Source organism: Pristis pectinata, chromosome 10 (genome assembly GCF_009764475.1).
Source record: "Pristis pectinata isolate sPriPec2 chromosome 10, sPriPec2.1.pri, whole genome shotgun sequence".
In the NCBI taxonomy this organism is placed as follows: domain Eukaryota; kingdom Metazoa; phylum Chordata; class Chondrichthyes; order Rhinopristiformes; family Pristidae; genus Pristis; species Pristis pectinata.
In genome coordinates, this window is record NC_067414.1 from 7,195,273 (window position 1) to 7,216,278 (window position 21,006).

General features: G+C 45.1%; 1 protein-coding gene across 1 annotated transcript in view; it reads left to right on the forward strand.

Moving 5' to 3' along the window:
- The window catches only part of LOC127575150 (uncharacterized), a 172,045-nt gene that overhangs the window by 18,591 nt on the left and 132,448 nt on the right, over positions 1-21,006 (forward strand). Inside the window, exons 3-4 of the mRNA XM_052024841.1 lie at positions 2,196-2,285; positions 14,903-14,980. Coding sequence (XP_051880801.1) covers positions 2,196-2,285; positions 14,903-14,980 — 168 coding nt within the window. The remainder of the gene's footprint in view (positions 1-2,195; positions 2,286-14,902; positions 14,981-21,006) is intronic.

The following is a 21,006-nucleotide window of genomic DNA, read 5'->3' on the forward strand; positions in this document are numbered from 1 at the left end:
CACCAAGGCAGATAGAGGTGTAGACAGAGTCCATGGAGGGGAGGCTGGTTTCTGTGATGTGCTGAGCTGTGTCCACAACCCTCTGCAGTGCTCACAACCTTGTGCTCAAGTCACTGTACTGGAACTTGACTGCACAACATTGGTAAGTTGGTTTATTATTGACACGTACCAAGGTACAGTGAAAAACTTTGTTCTGCATGCCATCCATGCAGGTCATTTCATCACATCAGTGCATTGAGGTAGTACAAGGGAAAAGCAATAACAGAATGCAGAATAAAGTGTTACAGTTACAAAGAAAGTGCAGTGTACGTGGACAATAAAGTGCAAGGCCGTATTGTTGTTGAAGTTATTGAGCCACTGCTAATATAGGTCCCCGGAGAATTCACCCAGGACATAATTTTACATGTACGGGTGGCACAGCTAGTAGAGTTGCTATTTCACAGCTCCTGCGACGCGGGTTCAATCCTGACCTCCAGCGCTGTCTGTGTGTGGACTTTGTGGCTGAGTGACTCTCCTTTGGATGCTCCAGTGTCCTCCCACATTCCAAAGGATTGAAGGGTTAATTGGATACTGTAAATTGCCCCTGGTGGGTAAATGAGTCAAATTCAAAGTCGAGTTTATTGTCATCTGCACAAGTCCATGTGTGCACAGGTGCAATGAAAAACTTACTTGCAGCAGCATCACAGGCACAGAGCATCAGATGAGCAGCATTCACAAGAAAAACATGAATTAAACATCAATTATGCACTTTTTTTTACAAGAAATAGCACAATTAAGATATCTTCATTAGTCACATGTACATCGAAACACACAGTGAAATGCATCTTTTGCATAGAGTGTTCTAGGGGGCAGCCCGCAAGTGCCGCCACACTTCCAGCGCCAACATAGCATGTCCACAACTTCCTAACCCGTATGTGGGAGGAAACCGGAGCACCCGGAGGAAACCTGCAAAGACACAGGGAGAACATACAAAATCCTTACAGACAGCGGCGGGAATTGAACCTGGGTTGCTGCCACTGTAATAACGTCATGCTAACTGCTACAGAACAAAAAGAGGTCCGTTGTAAGATAAGATAAGATACTTTGCACTACGACCTTGCAAAGTGGTCATAGTGTTGCTATACTGAGGTAGTGATGAGAGTTAGTGGCAGAATCTGAGGAAAGTTGGTGGGAATGTGGAGAGGATGAAATGGGTTAGGGTAAGGTTAGTGTAGACGGGTGTATGATATCTGGCGCGGACACCGTGGGATGTGGGGCCTGTGCTTTTTCTCTCTAAGACTCTCTGACTGTAGTTCATGTGTTGGCTCTAATTAGATGTGGGAGACACTATGTAAAGTTTTGCCATCTGATTAATGGATTGATGCTCTTTGTTTTTTCTTTCTCTCCACTTCTTGCTTCAGTCCAGATTTGCAGCCAGTGATGTTCAGGGTGATCTTCCAAAGCTACTTCTCCCATCCTCGCCAAACACCCCCCCCCCTGACTTTTCAACAACTGGAGTTAAAGTGTAGGTTCTTGATTCCTCCCCCTCCCCAACCCACCACCATCCAGTCAAGGAAGTCAGTGGTCTCTGGTAAAGCAGCGGGCATGGTTTCTGCCAAGGTCAGGGTCAAGGTCAAGGTCAAGTTCCTAGGCAAACATACACAAGGTATAAAAGCTTTGAAAGTTAGCTTTTTGCATCACCAGTACACTACATGACGAGGACAAAGATAAGTTAACATAAACTTAAATTGACATAAATCGGACATAACTTGCACAACGACACCAGTGCAAGATTGAGAGAAAGATAAAGGAAAAATATAGTCCGAGGTAGTGTCAGGGTTTTTCAGGTGGGTTCAAGAACCTGACGGCAGTGGGGAAGAAGCTGTTGTTGAACCTTGAGGTGTGGGTCTTCAGGCTCCTGTACCTCCTGCCTGATGGCAGCATGGAGAAGAGGGCACGGCTCGGATGGTGAGGGTCCCCGATGATGGATGTCGCCTTCCTGAGGCATCACCTCTTGTAGATGTTCCTCGATGGTGGGGAGAGCTGTACCCGTGATGGAACTGGCTGAGTCCGCCACTCTCTGTAGCCTCTTGTGTTCCTGTGCATTAGCGTTTCCACACCAGGCCACGATGCAACCAGTGAATAGCTATGGAGAAACGTCTCGCAAAATACCTTGCCTAAAACAGCACTGTTTCTGATTTGTACTTTTGTTAAAGGTCAGTATTACTGTGTGCAGTCAGATGGGAAGTCTGGGAATCAGCATAGCCGGAGGAAAAGGATCGACTCCATATAAAATCAATGATGAAGTAAGTTTTTCTAAGTTAAAAATGAATTGATATAACATGGAATTACTTGTCTCTCAGACAATATTTATTCTTAGTAAAGATTATTTATTGTGTTCACCTCTCTTCCTTGCCCCTGTTAGCTGTTGGGGGCTTTTGGACTTGAATCTGCTTTGCCTGAAACAGTGAGATTATCCACATTTAAATGTCAAATACTGGAGGGCATAACTTTAGGTGAGAGGGGGAAAGTTTAAAGGAGATGTGAGAGTATTTTTTTACACAGAGACTGGTGGGTGCCTGGTACGCACTGGCAGGGGTGGTGGTGGAAGCAGATACAATGGGGACAATTAAGAGGCATTTTATCAGGCACATGAACAGGCAGAGGATGGAGGGATATGGATCATGTGCAGGCAGGTGGGATGAGTTTAATTTGGCATCATGGTCAACACAGACATTGTGTGTACTGTTCTATGTTTTAACTCTGAGATCTTAATTTAAAAAAGATGGCTGCTAGTCCTATCCTAAAGTCGTCAAGTGCCTTCCCATTCGGTAAAGGCTCTTGTTCTCAAATGATTGCAGTGGGAGGTAGATCTAAGTTATCCTTTCTATAATCTTTGTTTCTTGTTTGACACACGCACATGTCTGCAGTTGGCTCTGTGAGGTGTGTGACTGTACATGTGTTGGGCTGATTTTATCAATTGGACCACTTGTTGAATTTCAGGTGCCTTGTCTCAAGGTAATACTGACCGGTTCCTGCTCACTCTGTAGAAACCCAAGACTGATCCCTTGTCACTGGCTGGTATTGTCTGAAACCTATTGCCCATCAATGTTCTTTTTACAGCCAGTTGATCCAATATCATTAAATGTTCAATATTTGTGATAATTAGAAGTTACATTAAAAGTCCTAATGATGATTAAAACAGGCTTTTCCTTCATCTTGGTGTTTAATTTTGAAAGAAAGTTTTGGATGAATGATATTCCTAACAACAGAAATATGTAACCTTTCATACACAGTGTGCGATCTGTAACTGGTTACTCAAAAACATCCCATCTCACTAACTGCAATTTTTATGATAGACTTTCAATGCTGCAGCGTCATTTATGGAATTATTAGCCAGCACCCATAACTCGCTCTGGGTGTGGTGTTACGTGGTACATTGCCAGGTGTTGTATGACTGGAATAGATGTCAACTCTGCTGAGTTTTTTACAATGGTAATTATTGATATTTGAGGCCACGTACTCCTGGTTGGTGCTGCCCTCTGGAGTTCAAATCACCATCCACGTGACTTTTTGTTCCCTGCCAACAAAGCTCCATTTTAAAATTTTCTCTCCTTCCCCTCCACCAATGAGTCAGAGAAATCTGGTGCAGTCACGTGACTAGTTTACTTCGAAGTATCCAGGAGGGCTCCCATGTAAATTCAGGTTCAGCCTGTGTGTTGGTAGTAAAGCCTCACAAAGCTCGTAAAGGTGAGGTTGTCGGATTAAATTGTGAGCCTCTCGTAGAGTCACAGAGCTGCACAGCATAGAAACAGACCCTTCAGCCCATTGTGTCTATGCCAACCATCATACCTCTCCATACTAATCCCACCTGCCTGCATTAAATCCATATCCTTCTGTGCCCGGATCATTCGAGTACCTGTCCAGATGCCTCTTAAATGTGGTTACTGTTCCTGCCTCCATCACCTCCTCTGGCAGCTCATTCCAGACACCAGCTACTCTTTATGTGAAAAATGCACCCATCAGATCCTTTAAACCTTCTCTCTCTCACCTTAAACCTTTGAAACGGACACTGGATATCTGCCCTATCAATGCCTCTCATTATTTTATATACCCCTATCATATCACCCCTTCAGCCTCCTTTGCTCCAGGGAAAACAGTCCCAGCTTCTCCAATCTCTCCTGATAACGCAAGCCCTCCAAATCCAGGCAACATCCTTGTGGATCTTTTCTGCACCCTCTCTAGCTTAATCACACCCTTCCTGTAGTGTGGTGACCAGAACTGCGCACAGTACCCCAAGTGCGGCAGCATTTTGTAACATGACGTCCCAACTCTTATACTCAGTGCCTCGGCTGATACAGGCAAGCATGCCCTGTTATTGTCCACTCTCTCAACCTGTCTGTATCCCCTTTTCCCATTCTCCTCCCTACTCACAATCTCATCCTCAGAAAGTAAACCCAGGGACTTCCTTTGCTTTAGTATCCCAATTAAATTCTTTAATTTTTTTGTAATTGGAACTTTAACTCAGCCTGATGTGTTACCTGGTGCAGTCTGACGATTGCAGATGCAGCCTTGAGAATTCTTTCAAAGGAGAAAATCAGGTGGAATCTATTTTTTTTAGGACAAAGTTTGTTCACATTCATTAAAAAAGAACACAATAGGTCCATCAATATCTGAAAAAGGAGAGCTAATGTCTTGGCAGTGGACTTTTATTTCAATCACGCATTCCCTTTGTAAAAGCATTGGCTAATGATTTAAATATTTCTGATGCCATCCTGTGAAAGGTTTGCAGTTATAAAACTTTGATCACTTATTGATTCCAAATATAAATAGAGGGAACTTTGAGAGCAGGTCTGGGGATTAAAAACCACTTAAACAGATTGAAGGACCATGACCTAGAAATGACATAATCCTTCATTTCCCCTGGTTCCTCTCCCACCACACAGCCATCCAAACATTGCTGGCTCCCCCATCTCCACTATCCCCTCCCAACCCCCCCTTCACCACCAACACGATCCAAACATTGTGCCTGCCTCAAATCCCGAAGCTCAGCCACAACTGTAGTTTGCAGTGAATAGTGAATGGTGAATATCATTGGCTCTCTGCTGTCCTGTCCACCTGTGGCTCGAACTGGACATTCCAATTGTACTGAAGTGATTCAGGAACCTTGTTATGATTTAAATCACCAAAGCATATTCAATGGGTAAACACGTTTTTTTAGCAACTATTTTGCAATTGATATTACTAAAAAAATTCCCCCAATACCAACATATCAAGAAAGGTGTCCTTGAGGATTATAGTTTGACGAGGAAAATATTTCAAGGCAGGCAGCTAGGTGACACTGACATATGTCACAGACAGCAAATGTCTATTGGATCAACGAACAAGCTACTGGAGGAACTCAACAGGCCGAGCAGCATCAGTGAGGGATGAGGAATCGTCAACGCTTCGGGTCAAAACCCTGAATTTAGGACTTCGATTACAGCTGTCCCGATGCAGAGTTTCGAGCCGAAACATTGATGATTCCTTTCCCCCCCAACAGATGCTGCTCGCCTCCTCCAGCAGATAGTTTGTTGCTCCAGATTCCAGCATCGGCGGTCTCTTGTGTCTCCAGTGTCTATTGGGACATGGTTAACCGCTAAGAATGAAATTTATTTGGCCTTAGTTCGTTTGATGGCAGCCACAAGCTTTGGTCAGTGTGTGGGCAAGGATTCAAGAGCAGTAGAGCATTGCAATGGAGAGCATAGATCAACACCAGCTTTTTTGTAATGTCAGGGTCGAGTTTAGATAAGATAAGATATCTTTATTAGTCACATGTACATCGAAACACACAGTGAAATGCATCTTTTGCGTAGAGTGTTTTGGGGGCAGCCCGCAAGTGTCGCCACGCTTCCGACACCAACATAGCACGCCCACAACTTCCTAACCTGTACATCTTTGGAATGTGGGAGGAAACTGGAGCACCCGGAGGAAAGCCATGCAGACATGGGGAGAACATACAAACTCCTCACAGACAGTGGCCGGAATTGAACCCAGGTCGCTGGTGCTGTAATAGCGTTACGCAATCCACAAGTCCATGTGTGCACAGGTGCAATGAAAAATTTACTTGCAGCAGCATCACAGGCACATACAAGAAAGACACAATTAGAAAGACATTTTGGTGTCACTCTCAGGGTTTGCTGAATCTTGGTGGTCAGTGGTGATATTCACTTCTTGTTTAATAGTCGGTTGTAGTGCAAAGTGATTAAAGTGGTCATAGTATTGCTGATCTGTAGTGATTAGGGTTGCGCCAGTTGGTTCAAGAACCGAGTGGTTGAAGGGAAGTAGCTGTTCTTGAACCTGGTGGTGTGGGACTTCAGGCTTCTGTACCTCCTGCCCGATGGTAGCTGCGAAAAGGTGGCATGGCCCGGATGGTGGGGAGCTTTGGTGATGGACATTGTCTTCTTGAGGCAGCGCCTCCTGTAGATACTACTGATGGTGGGGAGGGATGTGCCCGTGATGTATTGGGCTGAGTCCACTACTCTCTGCAGCTTCTTACATTCCTGTGCATTTGAATTGCCGTCCCAGACCACGATGCAACCAGTCAGGATACTTTGAACAGTACATCTTGTGGAAGTTTGTTCGAGTGTTCAGCGAAAAGCCAAATATTGTGATAAATTACTGTGATTAATGTCACACAATTCAGGTGAGCTTTGGTCTGGTGACTTCTATACACAGATAAAATAGACATGTGAATTGTTCACGTCCAGATATTGAAGCCAGTTGTTTGTTGGAAAAGGTGATACTAGTCCTTTATTTGAATAAACACAGAGGTGCACTTGGACTTTGATCCTATTGGTTGCTGTTATGGTCCTTCAGGTTACAACTGTGGGGATTCGTTAGCGAGGTTTTCAGACCAATTTGAAGATTAGAGGGGAGGAAGATGCTTGGTTGAGCGGCTATAAAATGCAGGCTCAAAGAATGAAGCAGCTGCAGCTTCACACCTATATTTCTTGAGCTGCAACCCAAGGTATTTCAGGACATTTACCCATTACCAGAGAGTCAACCATAGGCAAGCCATCCATTCGAAGCTGAATGTTAAGCGAAGTTATCTCTTTCTATTAATTGCATGGTTACCATGAGCTTTCTTATTCCTTCCAAGTCACCACAGTGGATATTTGGAAGATCGGCACATGCATTGAGAAGTGCAGCATTGAAATGACAGCTGTTATATGATTAGTGCATTCTCCCTGGGAAAAAGACACCAGCTGTATGACACATTGGTGGCAGGGTTGCTATGAATCCACCTCACCTTGGTATGGGAGATTCATCACTGGTAAAAGCTCTACTTAATGAATATCTGGGTGTTTTCTGACCACAGAGATATCATTACACAATTGTATTCGCTCCCTTAAGAAAGACCTTCCTTATTGCAGCAGTCATGTTTTCTGGGCAGGCACGGTAGCGTAGCGCTATTACAGCACCAGCGACCCAGGTTCAATTCCCACCGCTGTTTGTAAGGAGTTTTTACGTTCTCCCAGTGTCTGCGTGGGTTTCCTCCGGGTGCTCCGGTTTCCTCCCACATTCCAAAGATGTACGGTTTAGGAAGTTGCGGGCATGCTATGTTGGCGCTGGAAGCGTGGCGACACTTGCAGGCTGCCCCCAGAACACTCTACGCAAACGATGCATTTCACTGTGTGTTTCGATGTACCTGTGACTAGTAAAGAAATCTTATCTTGTGCATTGCTTGAACGCCCATGTGTGCTGAGGAATGAACTTTATGCTCTGTGACAGTGATGAATGGCACCACTAATAAGCTTATCAACCACAAGGGAATGGAGACACTGCTGGTTTAAGACACAAGATGCTGGAAGTCTGGAATGACGCACAAAAGGAGCTGGAGGGACTCAGTGGGTCAGGCAGCATCTGTGGAGGGAACTGGACAGTCGACGTTTCAGGACCCCAAATACCGACTGTCCATTTCCCTCCATAGATGCCGCCTGCCCCGCTGAGCTCCTCCACCTCCTTTGCGTCTTGCTCTGGTCCAAAAAGGCAAAGCTATTGCTGTATGGAATGTCTTCACATTTAATTTCCCAGGCTATGCCATCACTGGGAAGGGCAGTGTTTATTGGATGCTGTTAATTGTCCTCCAGAAGGTGATGGTGAGCCGTCTTCTTGAATCGCTGGATTCCTGCTCCCAATAGCTCCAGGATATAGACCCAGGAAGCTTCCAAGATATGGACCAAGTGACAGTGAAGAACAGCGATATATTTCTATCAAGAATGCTTTGCGACTTGGAGGGGAATATGCAGGCAGTGGTGTTCCCCTGCGCTTAAAGCCCTTGTCCTTCTTGGTGGGAGAGGTCACAGGTTAGAGGGATGGTGCAGCTGGTAGAGCTGCTTCAGTAACCCGGGTTCAATCCTGACCTCTGGTGCTGTCTGTGTGGAGTTTGCACGTTCTCCCTGAAAACCCATGAGTTTCCTCCAGATGCTCCGGTTTCCTCCCACATCCCAAAATATCTGTGGGTTGGAAGGTGAATTGGCCGCTGCAAATTGCCTCCAGTGTGTGGGTGACTGGTGGAAACTAGTGGGAGTTCATGGGAATATTTGGAGAATAAAATCCGTTAGTGTAGGATTAGTGTGACATTATTGTGTGCAATTGTGGTTGCCCCATTACAGGAAGGATGTGGAGGCTTTGGAAAGGGTGCTCAAGAGGTTTACCAGGGTGCTGCCTGGATTCGAGGGTACAAGCTATCAGGAGAGGCTGGACAAAGTTGGGTTGTTTTCTCTGGAGCAGCAGAGGCTGAGGGGAGACCTGATAGAAGTTTATAAGATTATGAGATGGATAGATAGGGTAGAAATGTCAAATACTCGAAGACACGCATTTAAGGTGAGAGGGGGAAAGTTTAAAGGAGATATGAGGGGCACTTTTTTTAACACAGAGAGTGGTGGCTGCCTCGAATAGGCTGCCAGGAGGAGTGGTGGAAGAGATTTTGACTTTCTATCTATGCCTCATGATCTTATGTTTTTCTATCAGGTCATGCCTCAGTTTTTTTTTCCAGGGAAAAACAGGCACAGAGTATCCGATCTCTCCCCATAACTAAATCCAGGCAACACCCTGGTGAGTTTCCTCTGCGCTCTCTCCAGCACAATCATGTCCTTCTTATAGTGTGGCATGTCTATGTGTTATTTTTACCTTCAGGCACAGAGTCTAAGCTTCATACTTTCACTAACCACCTCTTCTGACACCACGCGTTAGTATATCCCTCTGAAATAGAGTCATAGAGTCATACAGCCCTTCAACCCAACTGGTCCATGCTGACCAAGATTCCCATCTAAGCTAGTCCCATTTGCCTGCAATTTGGCCCATATCCCTCTAAACCTTTCCTATTCATGTACCTGTCCAACTGCCTTTTAAACGTTCTTAATGTACCTACCTCAACCACTTCCTCTTCCAAAAACGTACGGGTTAGGAAGTTGTGGGCACGCTTTGTTGGCGCTGGAAACGTGGTGACACTTGCGGGCTGCCCCCAGAACACTCTAAGAAAAAGATACATTTCACTGTGTGTTTTGATGTACTTGTGACTAATGAAGACACCTTACCCTACTCTCTGGGTGAAAAAGTTGCCCTTAAGTTTCCTAATAAATCTCTCCCCTCTCACCTTAAACCTGTGCCCTCTAGTTCTTGATTTCCCCAACCCTGGGAAAAAGACAGTGCACATTCACCCTATCTATGGCCCACATAATTTTATACACCTTTATAAGATAACACCCTCATTGTTTTATACACCCTCATTCTCCTAGGCTCCAGTGAATAAAGTCCCAACCTGCTCAACCTCTCTCCATAACTCAGTTCTTCGAGTCCCGGCAATATCCTTGTAAATCTCCTCTGCACTCTTTCCAGCTTAACGGGATCTTTCCTATAGATGGGTGACTAAAACCAAGCGTAATATTCCAAATGCAGCCTCACCAATGTCTTGTACAAGTGCAACATAACATCCCAACTTCTATACTCAGTGCCCTGACCAATGAAGGCCAGTGTGCCAAAAGCTTTCTTCACCACCCTGTTTACCTGCAACACTACTTTCAGGGAATCATGTACTACTCCTAGGGCCCTCTGTTCTACAACACTCCCCAGGGCCCCACCATTCATAGAACATAGAACATAGAGCAGTACAACACAGAACTGGCCCTTCGGCCCACAATGTTGTGCTGACATAGCTAATCCCTCCTACCTACAGAATGACCATATCCCTCCATTTTCCTCTCATTCATGTGCCCATCCAAGCCCCTCTTAAAAGCCCCCAATGAATTTGCCTCCACCACCCTATCAGGCAACGCATTCCAGGCATCCACCACTCTCTCAGTAAAAAACGTGCCCCTCACGTCTGTTCTGAACCTACCCCCTCTCACCTTAAATGCATGCCCTCTGGTATTGGATTGCTCAATAATGGGGAAAAGATATTGTTTTTCCACCCTATCTATGCCCCTCATCATTTTATACACTTCCAACCGATCACCCCTCAGCCTCTGCTGCTCCAGAGAAAAGAGCCCAAGTTTGTCCAGCCTCTCCTGATAGCACATGCCCTCTAATCCAGGCAGCACCCTCTCTAAAGTCTCGACATCCTTCCTGTAGTGAGGTGACCAGAATTGCACGCAATACTCTAAATTCAGCCTAACCAGAGTTCTATAGAGACGCATCATAACTTCTTGACTCCAGTACTCAATATCTCGATTAATGAAAGCAAGCATTCCATAAGCCTTCTTAACCACCCTGTCTACCTGTGTAGCCACTTTCAATGAGCCATGGACTTGCACCCCAAGGTCTCTCTGCTCTTCAACACTGTTAAGGGTCTTGTCCTTAAGAGTGTACTGCCTCTTGACATTAGTCCTACCAAGGTGCAACACCTCACATTTATCCGGGTTAAACTCCATCTGCCATTTCTCTGCCCACATCTGCAGCTGATCTATATCACACTGTATCCATCACCAGTCTCCTACACTATTCACAACTCCACCAGTCTTGGTATCATCTGCAAACTTACTAACTCATCCATCAACATACTCATCCAGGTCATTCACTGTGAAAGTCCTACCCTCATTTGTCTTCCCAAAGTGCAACACCTTGCACTTATACTGAAGTATATCCAGAAGGTTGAACTAACAAACAGCAGAAAAGGCTGAAAGGAGTCACCAGGTCAGGCGGCATCTGTGGAAAGAGAAACCATTTCAGGTTGAAAACTCCTCATCAGAACTGGGAAAAACAGAAAACATGTCAGCTTTAAACTGCAGAGAGGGTGTGGAACAAGGGGAATATCTCTAATGGGATGAGGTCCATGTTGTCACGTGATGTAATGAACAACCTAATCACTTTGGCAACGCTCACCAATCAGGGGCATCCTCTTTGTTGTATTTAGCCTTGGTACATGGAGACACGCTCTTTGTCCCTCGAGCCCACACGAGCTATCTTGCACCCACTTACACTAATACTCTTTTTATTCCACTTTCATCTCCATCAACCCCCTCAGATTCTACCCCTCACCACTAGGAGCAACGTACAGAAACCAATTAACCTATCTAAAATCCATCTACATACGTACATGGATAGGAGAGGTTTAGAGGGCAGTGGGCAGATGGGACTGGCTTGCTGGGCAACACTTGGACCCCTACTCTTTGTGATTTTTATAAGTGACCTGGATGAGGAAGTGGAGGGGTGGGTTAGTAAGTTTGCGGATGACACGAAGGTTGGGGGTGTTGTGGATAGTTTGGAGGGCTGTCAGAGGTTACAGAGGGACATAGAGAGGATGCAGAGTTGGGCTGAGAAGTGGCAGATGCAGTTCAACCCAGATAAGTGTGAAGTGGTTCATTTTGGTAGGTCAAATATGTTGGCGGAATATCGTATTAATGGTAGGGCTCTTGGAAGTGTGGAGGATCAGAGGGATCTTGGGGTCCGAGTCCATAGCACGCTCAAAGCGGCTGCGCAGGTTGACTTTGTGGTTAAGAAGGCATATAGTGTATTGTCCTTCATCAATCGTGGAATTGAATTTAGGAGCCGAGAGGTATTGTTGCAGCTATATAGGACCCTGGTCAGACCCCACTTGGAGTATTGTGCTCAGTTCTGGTCGCCTCACTACAGGAAAGGTGTGGAAACCATAGAGACGGTGCAGAGGAGATCTACAAGGACGCTGCCTGGAATGTGGAGCATGCCTTATGAAAGCAGGTTGAGGGAACTCGGCCTTTTCTCCTTGGAGAGACGGAGGATGAGGGGGAACCTGATAGTGGTGTATAAGATGATGAGAGGTATTGATCAGGTAGATAGTCAGAGGCTTTTCCCGAGGGCTGAAATGGTGGCCACAAGAGGACATAGGCTTAAGGTGCTGGGAAGTAGGTATAGGGGAGATGTCAGAGGTAAGTTTTTTACTCAGAGAGTGGTGAGTGTGTGGAATGGGCTGCCGGCAACGGTGGTGGAGGCGGATACGATAGGGTCTTTTAAGAGACAGTTAGATAGGTATATGGAGCTGAGTAAAATAGAGGGCTATGGGTAAGCCTAGTAATTTCTAAGGTAGGGACATGTTCGGCACAGCTTTGTGGGCCGAAGGGCCTGAATTGTGCTGTAGTTTTTCTATGTTCTATGTTCCACAGTTAGCATGGACGAGTTGGGTTGAAGGGCCTGTTTCCATGCTGTATGACTCTGTGACTCTATAACCAACCTGTCTTTGGAACGTGGGAGAAAACTGGAGCAGCCAGAGGAAACCCGGAGTTCACAGGGAGAACGTGCAATCTCCACACAGGCAGCACCTGAGGTCAGGATCGAACCAGGGTTGCTGGAGGTCTGAGAGAGAAGCTCTACCAGCTGTGTCACCGTACTTCCCACTGCCCTATCTATTCCTTCTTAAACTTCTCTGCAATTTAAAGCTAACTTGTTTTCTCACTTTCCAAAGTTGTGATGAAGGACTTTCAACCAGAAACATTACCTCCGTTTCTTTTCCCACATATGCTGCTTCACCAGGTGGGCATTTTCTGTTTTTATTTCAGATTTGGAGCATCTGCAGTATTTTGCAGTGCTTTGTTGAACAAGATAACAGAGCATTGTTTCTTTCACTATGTGCCTTCTCCTGCACAGGTCTGCTTCTGGTCAGGTCAATAGAACGTAACGATAAATACAAAGAGAGCAGTTGGACATTTGGAGCAATTTGTTAGTGGGTTTACACCCAATAGTGTATAAGTTACATGCTACAGAATACCTCAAAATTTCTCTCTAGTTTCAAGGGTTATTCGCGAAAAAAAAACAGGTTTCTGAATTGAAACAAGGAGATATTAAACTGGAAAGAGTGTAGAAAAGATTTACAAGGATGTTGCCAGGACTTGAGGGACTGAGTTATAGGGAGAGGTTGGACAGGCTAGGCCTTTATTCCTTGGAGCGCAGGAGACTGAGAGGTGATCTCACAGAAGTGATTAACATCATGAGGGGCATAGATAGGGTGAATGCGCACAGTCTTTTTCTCAGGGAAGGGGAACGAAAAACTAGAGGGCATAGGTTTCAGGTGAGAGGTGAAACATTTAATAGGAACTAGAGGGGCAATTTTTTACACAAATGGTGGTATGTATCTGGAACGAGCTGCCAGAGGAAGTGGTTGAGGCAGGTACATTAACAACATTTTTCTTGGACAGGTACACGGAAAGGAAAGGTTTAGAGGGATATGTGCCAAACGCAGGCAAATGGAACTAGCTTAGACGGGCATCTTGGTCAGCATGGGCTAGTCGGGCTGAAGGGCCTACTACATATCATACTGTATGACTATATATCATACAGTTGTAAAATCCTTTTCATGGGAACAGATTCTGAAAATCTGTTACAAAAAGTGCTGGAAACACTCAGCAGGTCAGGCAGCATCTGTAGAAAGTGAAACAGTGGATGTTTGCTCTGATGAAGGATTGTAGAACATAGAACAGTACAGCACAGAACAGACCCTTCGGCCCACAACGTCGTGCTGACATAGCTAATCCCTCCCACCTACAGAAATACCATTTCCCTCCATTTTCCTCTCATTCATGTGCCCATCCAAGCCCCTCTTGAAAGCCCCCAATGAATTTGCCTCCACCACCCTATCAGGCAACGCATTCCAGGCATCCACCACTCTCTCAGTAAAAACGTACCCCTCACGTCTGTTCTGAACCTACCCCCTCTCACCTTAAATGCATGCCCTCTGGTATTGGATCGCTCAATAATGGGAAAAAGATATTGCTTGTCCACCCTATCTATGCCCCTCATCATTTTATACACTTCCAACAGATCACCCCTCAGCCTCTGCCGCTCCAGAGAAAAGAACCCAAGTTTGTCCAGCCTCTCCTGATAGCACATGCCCTCTAATCCAGGCAGCATCCTAGTAAACCTCCTCTGCACCCTCTCTAAAGCCTCGACATCCTTCCTATAGTGAGGTGACCAGAATTGCACGCAATACTCTAAATGCGGCCAAACCAGAGTTCTATAGAGACGTATCATAACTTCTTGATTCCTGTACTCAATACCTCGATTAATGAAAGCAAGGCTCATTAGAAAGTAGAAAGTAGACTCGAAGTGCTGACGGTTTCTCCTTCCACAGATGCTACTTGACCTGCTGAGTGTATCCAATGTTTTTCTGCTTTTGTTTCAGAGTTTCAGCATCTGCAGTTTTTTTTTAATTTTCATTTACTGAAAACCGATTTGTTCTTTTTCAGGTTTTTTTATGTTAGGAGAAAGTGAACCAATAGATTTGTCAGTTTGAGTAAAATAGCCCCATTCTTCATTGCTGAATGATGTACAAAGGACATCTTGGATTCATTCAGAGTTTTGTTTGAACGTCCAATTGTGGTGTTATTCAAAGGGTTATCTAACTTCTGATTTCAAGACAAAACTTAGCTTGCAATTAAAGTCACAGACTGATCGATGGTATTGTCTGTATCAGGGAATCTTCATTTCCAAAGTTGCAAAGGGTGGTCCTGCTGATCTGGCTGGTTTACGAGTTGGAGACATGGTGCTGGAGGTAAGTTTGCGAGACCTTTTTTTTATTGCTCCTGTTCCATTAGTAGTAAAATTTGAGAGACATTCCCGGATTGGATCCTTGTTTGAATAGATCAAGACAATTTGACGTAAATAATGAAATAAAAGAAAGGCTGCTATTATATAAGTTCTTTCATGACAAAGATCTTTGGAAGGCAGTTAAAATCTTTTGATTGGTAATTACTGGAAAACACAACTAAAATTTGTACATAGCATGTTCCTTCAAACTCCAAAGCACACCAGTGTCTCTACTTCCTCAGAAGACTAAGGAAATTTGGCATGCCCCCATTGACCTTCATCAATTTTTATCAATGCACTATAGGAAGCATCCTATCCGGATGCATCACGGCTTGGTATGGCAACTGCTCTGCCTGAGACCGCAAGAAACTGCAGAGAGTTGTGGACACAGCCCAGCACATCACGGAAACCAACCTCCCCTCCATGGACTCTGTCTGCACTTCTCACTGCCTCAGGAAAGCAGCCAACATAATCAAAGACCCCTCCCAGCATGGTCATTCTCTCCTCTCCCCCCTCCCATCAGGCAGATACAAAAGCTTAAAAACACGCACCACCAAGTTCAAGGACAGCTTCGATCCCGTTGTTATAAAACTCTTGAATGGACCTCTTGTATGATAAAGATGAACTCTTGACCTCACAATCTACCTCACTGTGGCCTTTGCACCTTACTGTCTGCTGGCACTGCACTTTCTCTGTAACTGTAACACCTTAGTTTGCATTCTGTTATTGCTTTTCCCATGTACTACCTCAATGCACTGATGTGATGAAATGATCTGTATGGATGGCATGCAAAACAAAGTTTTTCATTGTATCTTGGTACATGAGACAATAATAAACCAATTACCAAATAATCTGCTTTAAGGTCTAGTTATATGCCAGGACACCAGCAAGGTTCCCCTGTTTGAAATTGGACCACAGGAGGTTTTTATGTCCATCCAATGATTGACAATATTTTATGCTCAGGTTACCGGACTGGAACTTGAACCCTCGTTCACTAATTCAGAGGTGAGTGTGCTATCGCTGAGCCTCAGTGGGTTCAAGATATTAATTAGTTTACTGTGAGTTCAAACAATTTGCTCTTCCGTTCCACTGAGTGGAACTTGGTTTGTTGAAAGAAGTGGGAAGTGTTCTTATTGGAATGACTTCAGTGTCATCTTCCAGACAGTGAGATATGTTGACGATGTTGATTCAGGTACGAGCACAGGAATAGGCCACTCGGGCCCTCAAGCCTGCCCTGCCATTCAAAATGATCACGGCTGATCTATGCTAGCCCCAGCTCCCTCTTTGTGCCAGTACTGATGGGTTCTAATTAAGGCAAGAAGCAAGGGAGTCATGAAATAACACTTAAAGTGTGTCGTAACTATGAGTTCACGAGCGAACCTGATGAGTTAATGGATATCAGAGGAAGGTTTTTTACCCAGAGAGTGGTTGGGGCATGGAATGCGCTGCCTGGGGTGGTGGTAGAGGCAGGTACATTGGTCAAATTCAAGAGATTACTAGATAAGCATATGGAGGAATTTAAAATAGAGGGATATGTGGGAGGAAGGGGTTAGATAGTCTCAGGCAAGGTTTAAAGGTCGGCACAACATTGTGGGCCGAAGGGCCTGTATTGGACTGTACTGCTGTATGTTCTATGAAAAGTATAGGAGTATGTGAGAAAGTGAGAGGTGGGGTTCAGATCAACCTCGAGAAACAGCACCTATCCTTGAGTCGACCTGTCGTCACTCATAATGTGCCTCCTCTCTCTGCTTACACGCACAAAGAATTTAAAAGCTTTCAAGTATCTTCCCAGAAGGACATGTTAACACACGTACAGGGAATGTTTCCTAATAGTTCAGTAAAGCTTATGTGAAAAGAATGGTTAGCATCAGGTGAGAGACTTGCTAAACTCACAGCTTGCTACATCCTCAATGCTTCCTACAAGCTTTCAAGGTTTTGCCAGTTGATTTATTATATGGAAAAAAAAGGAAATCTAACTCTTTAAAACTGACTGATCCATTTGAATGTTATTCAAAGCAGTTAATATATCCATGAAATAGTGATCAAAGGCTATTCAAAGGAAAACCAGGTGTACATATTTTCTATTTAACTTCCCTCTGTACACGGCTGACTTTTGCAGTCTATGACACAAGTATTTGTCTTTCTCAGTACTCTGCAGAGAGTCTGGTTAACTGATGTTATACTGTACTTGAGGCTTTGAACAAAAGTTGACACACAGCTGAGTGGAATGCCTTGTGGAATAGTTGCAATTTGAGGCAACACCCTACTTTATCATGTGTTTAATAAGTTGGAAAAACACCCTTGAACTTCCAGTATTGGTAGTCATGGCAATGTCCCCCAAATAACTTTCGTGTAGCAGTGTGGAATGATAATAGTGCAGAAAAAAAAACACCCTCTGGTGTTCTCACATGGCTGAGCTTCAAAGTAAACTAACTAGCTGTTAATGAAAAGTCAAAGAATTGGAATTGGTTTCTTATTGTCACAGGTACCGAGGTACAGTGAAAAACTTGTCTTGCACACCGTTTGTACAGATCAATTCATTACACAGTGCATTGAGGTAGTACAGGGTAAAACAATACAGAATACAAAGTGTCACAGCTGCAGAGAATTCTTAGTGACATAGAATTTAGATTTAAACGAGAGGATCGATATATTGAAAGTAATGAGTAGGTCTACAGAGAGCAGCTTGCAACGAGGCACCACATTATGGCGCCATCTTGCTTCAAGACAGTGTTGAGACCAGATTGTCAAAGTAGAAGTGTATACACAACCCTCTGCAACCTCCATTTCCACCTTCATTCATCGTCTGGGCTGACTTCCATCCTGAGCACCTTGGATTGTCTCTACACATGGCTTCATCCTGCCTTTTTAAAATATTTGTTAACCAACGTCAAACGCCGATTTTTTTTTGGCTGGAAAGATGCAAGTTAAAAATGCCGAGTGTTCAAAAAGAAGGCAAGCTGCCAAATTCATTTGTGACTTGATGGAACAGAAGAAAATTTATGTTGAGGGAGGCCATTTGGCCCATCGGATCTATACTAGTTGGAAAGGAGCAGTCCTGCCTCCTCCCTCCTTCCAGCACAGGTCATGGCTCTTCAAGTGTGTACACAGGTGCTGTCTTCAATGTGGGGAAGGTTTTTTTGCCTTGCGAGAGGGGAGGAGAGTGTGTTCCAGAGGGCTATCACCCTCTGGGGTTGTTGGCAGTGGGGTGAGGGGCGGGGGGAGTTGGGAACCTTTCCCCAACCATTCTCCAATCCCTTTACCGATAACTTTAAATCTATGCTCCCCTGGATTTTGAGCCCACTGCGAAGGGAAATAGTTCCTTTCTATTTACTCTGGCTAGGCCCTTCATAACTTTATACACTTTAATCGAGGCTCCTGTCAGCCTCTTCTGCTTTAAAGAAAACAACTCTCGCATCTCTTTAGCTCCGGTCTTCCAGTCCTCGTAAATCTCTGTGCTTTCTCCAGTGCAATTATGCATTAGAACATAGAACAGTACAATACACAAAGCGCTGGAGGAACTCAGTGGGTCAGGCAGCATCTGTGGAGGTAAATGGACAGTCGACGTTTCGGGTCGAGACCCTTCATCTGGACTGACAGGAAGAGGGGAGGTAGCCAGCATAAAGGGGTGGGGGGAAGGGGTGGAGCAAGAGCTGGCAGGTGATAGGTGGATCCACGTGAGGCGGGGCGTGATAGGCAGATGAGGGAGGGTGAGAGTTGAAATGATTGCTGAGCCTAATTGAGTATTTTGAGGAGGTGACAAAACAAATAGGTGAAGGTAGACCAGTGGATTGGTGTATATGGACTTCAGTAAGGCGTTTGACAAGGTTCCACATGGTAGGCTCATCCAGAAAGTCATGAGGCTGCGAGGATTCGGAATTGGCTTGCCCACAGAAGGCAGAGGATGGTGGTAGATTGGGCATATTCTGCCTGGAGGTCGGTGACCAGTGGTGTTCCACAGGGATCTGTTCTGGGACCCCTGCTCTTTGTGATTTTTATAAAGGACTTGGATGAGGAAGTAGGGGTATGGGTTAGAAAGTCTGCAGATGACATGAGGGTTGGAGGGGTTGTGGATCGTGTAGAAGGTACTTGGAGGTTACAACAGGATATAGACAGGATGCAGAGTTGGGCGGAGAAGTGGCAGATGGAGTTCAATCCGGAAAAGTGTGAAGTGATGCACTTTGGAAGAACGAACATGAAGGCGGAGTACAAGGTTAATGGCAGGATTATGAGCAGTGTGGAGGAACAGAGGGATCTTGGGGTCCACGTCCATAGATCCCTCAAAGTTGCCACGCAAGTGGATAGGTTGATTAAGAAGGCGTATGGTGTGTTCTTCATTAGTTGGGGGATTGAGTTCATGAGCCATGAGGTAATGTTGCAGCTCTATAACACTCTGGTTAGACCACACTTAGAGTATTGGTATTGGTTTATTATTGTCACTTGTACCGATGTACAGTGAAAAGCTTGTCTTACAAACCGATCGTACAGGTCAATTCATTACACAGTGCAGCTACATTGAGTTAGTACAGAGTGCATTGAGGTAGTACAGGGTAAAAACAATAACAGTACAGAGTAAGTGTCACAGCTACAGAGAAAGTGCAGTGCAATAAGGTGCAAGGCCACAACAAGGTAGATCGTGAGGTCAGAGTCCATTGTGTTCATTTCTGGTCATGTCAGTATAGGAAGAATCTGGAAGCTTTAGAGAGGGTGCAGAGGAGATTTACCAGGATGCTGCCTGGATTAGAGAATGTGTCCTATGAGGAAAGGTTGAGCAAGCTACTGTAAAGCGGCACAGTAATGTAGCGGTTAGCGTAACGCAATTACAGCCCCAGCGACACGGGTTCAATTCCCACCGCTGTCTGTAAGGAATTTTAACATTCTTCCCGTGTCTGTGTGGGTTTCCTCCAGGTGCTCCGGTTTCCTCCCACATTCCAAAGACGTATGGGTTAGGAAGTTGTGGGCATGTTATGTTGGCGCCAGAAGAGTGGCGACACTTGCGGGCTGCCCCCAGAACACTCGCAGTAACGCAAAAAGATGCATTTCACTGTGTGTCTTGATGTACATGTGACTAATAAATAAATATCTTATATCTTATCTATATCTCTTTGGAGTGACGCAGGATGAGAGGCGACTTGATAGAGGTGTATAAGATTATGAGGGGCATAGACAGAGTGGACAGCCAGCACCTTTTCCCCAGGGCAGCAATGGCCAACACCAGAGGACGTCTGTTTAAGGTCAGAGGAGGAAAGTTTAGGGGAGTTGTCAGAGGTAGGCTTTTCACATAGAGAGTGGTGGGTGCCTGGAACGCACTGCCGGGGGTGGTGGAGGCTGATACAATCAGGACATTTAAGAGACTCTTAGATAGGCACATGGATGTAAAAGAAATGGAGGGTCATGAGCTGTGTAGGAGGGAAGGGTTAGGTTGATAAGATAAGGTAAGATCTTTATTAGTCACGTGTACATCGAAACACACAGTGAAATACATCTTTTGCGTAGAGTGTTCTGGGGGCAGCCCGCAAGTGTCGCCACGCTTCCGGTGCCAATGTAGCACACCCACAACTTCTTAACCGGCACGTCTTTGGAATGTGGGAGGAAACCTGAGCACCCGGAGGAAACCCACACAGAAATGGGGAGAACATACAAACTCCTTACAGACAGTGGGGGGAATTGAACTTGTGTCTCTGGTGCTGTAAAGCGTTATGCTAACCGCTACACTACTGTGCCTGATCATGGAGTAGGTTTATATAGGTCAGCAAAACATGTGGCCTGTACTATGCTGAACTGTTCTATGTTCTATGATGTAAGAAGCTGGGAGGGGAGAGAACAACTTCTTGTAGCAGATAGGGAAGTTCAGGAATTCTCTGCCCCTGGGTGTTGTAGAGGCTGGGACCTTTGGGGCAGTTAAAGGGGAAATAGATTTTTGCAAGATCGGGGAATTGAGAGCTGTGGGGAACTGGCACAAAAGAGGAGATGAGGCCTGGGGCAGATCAG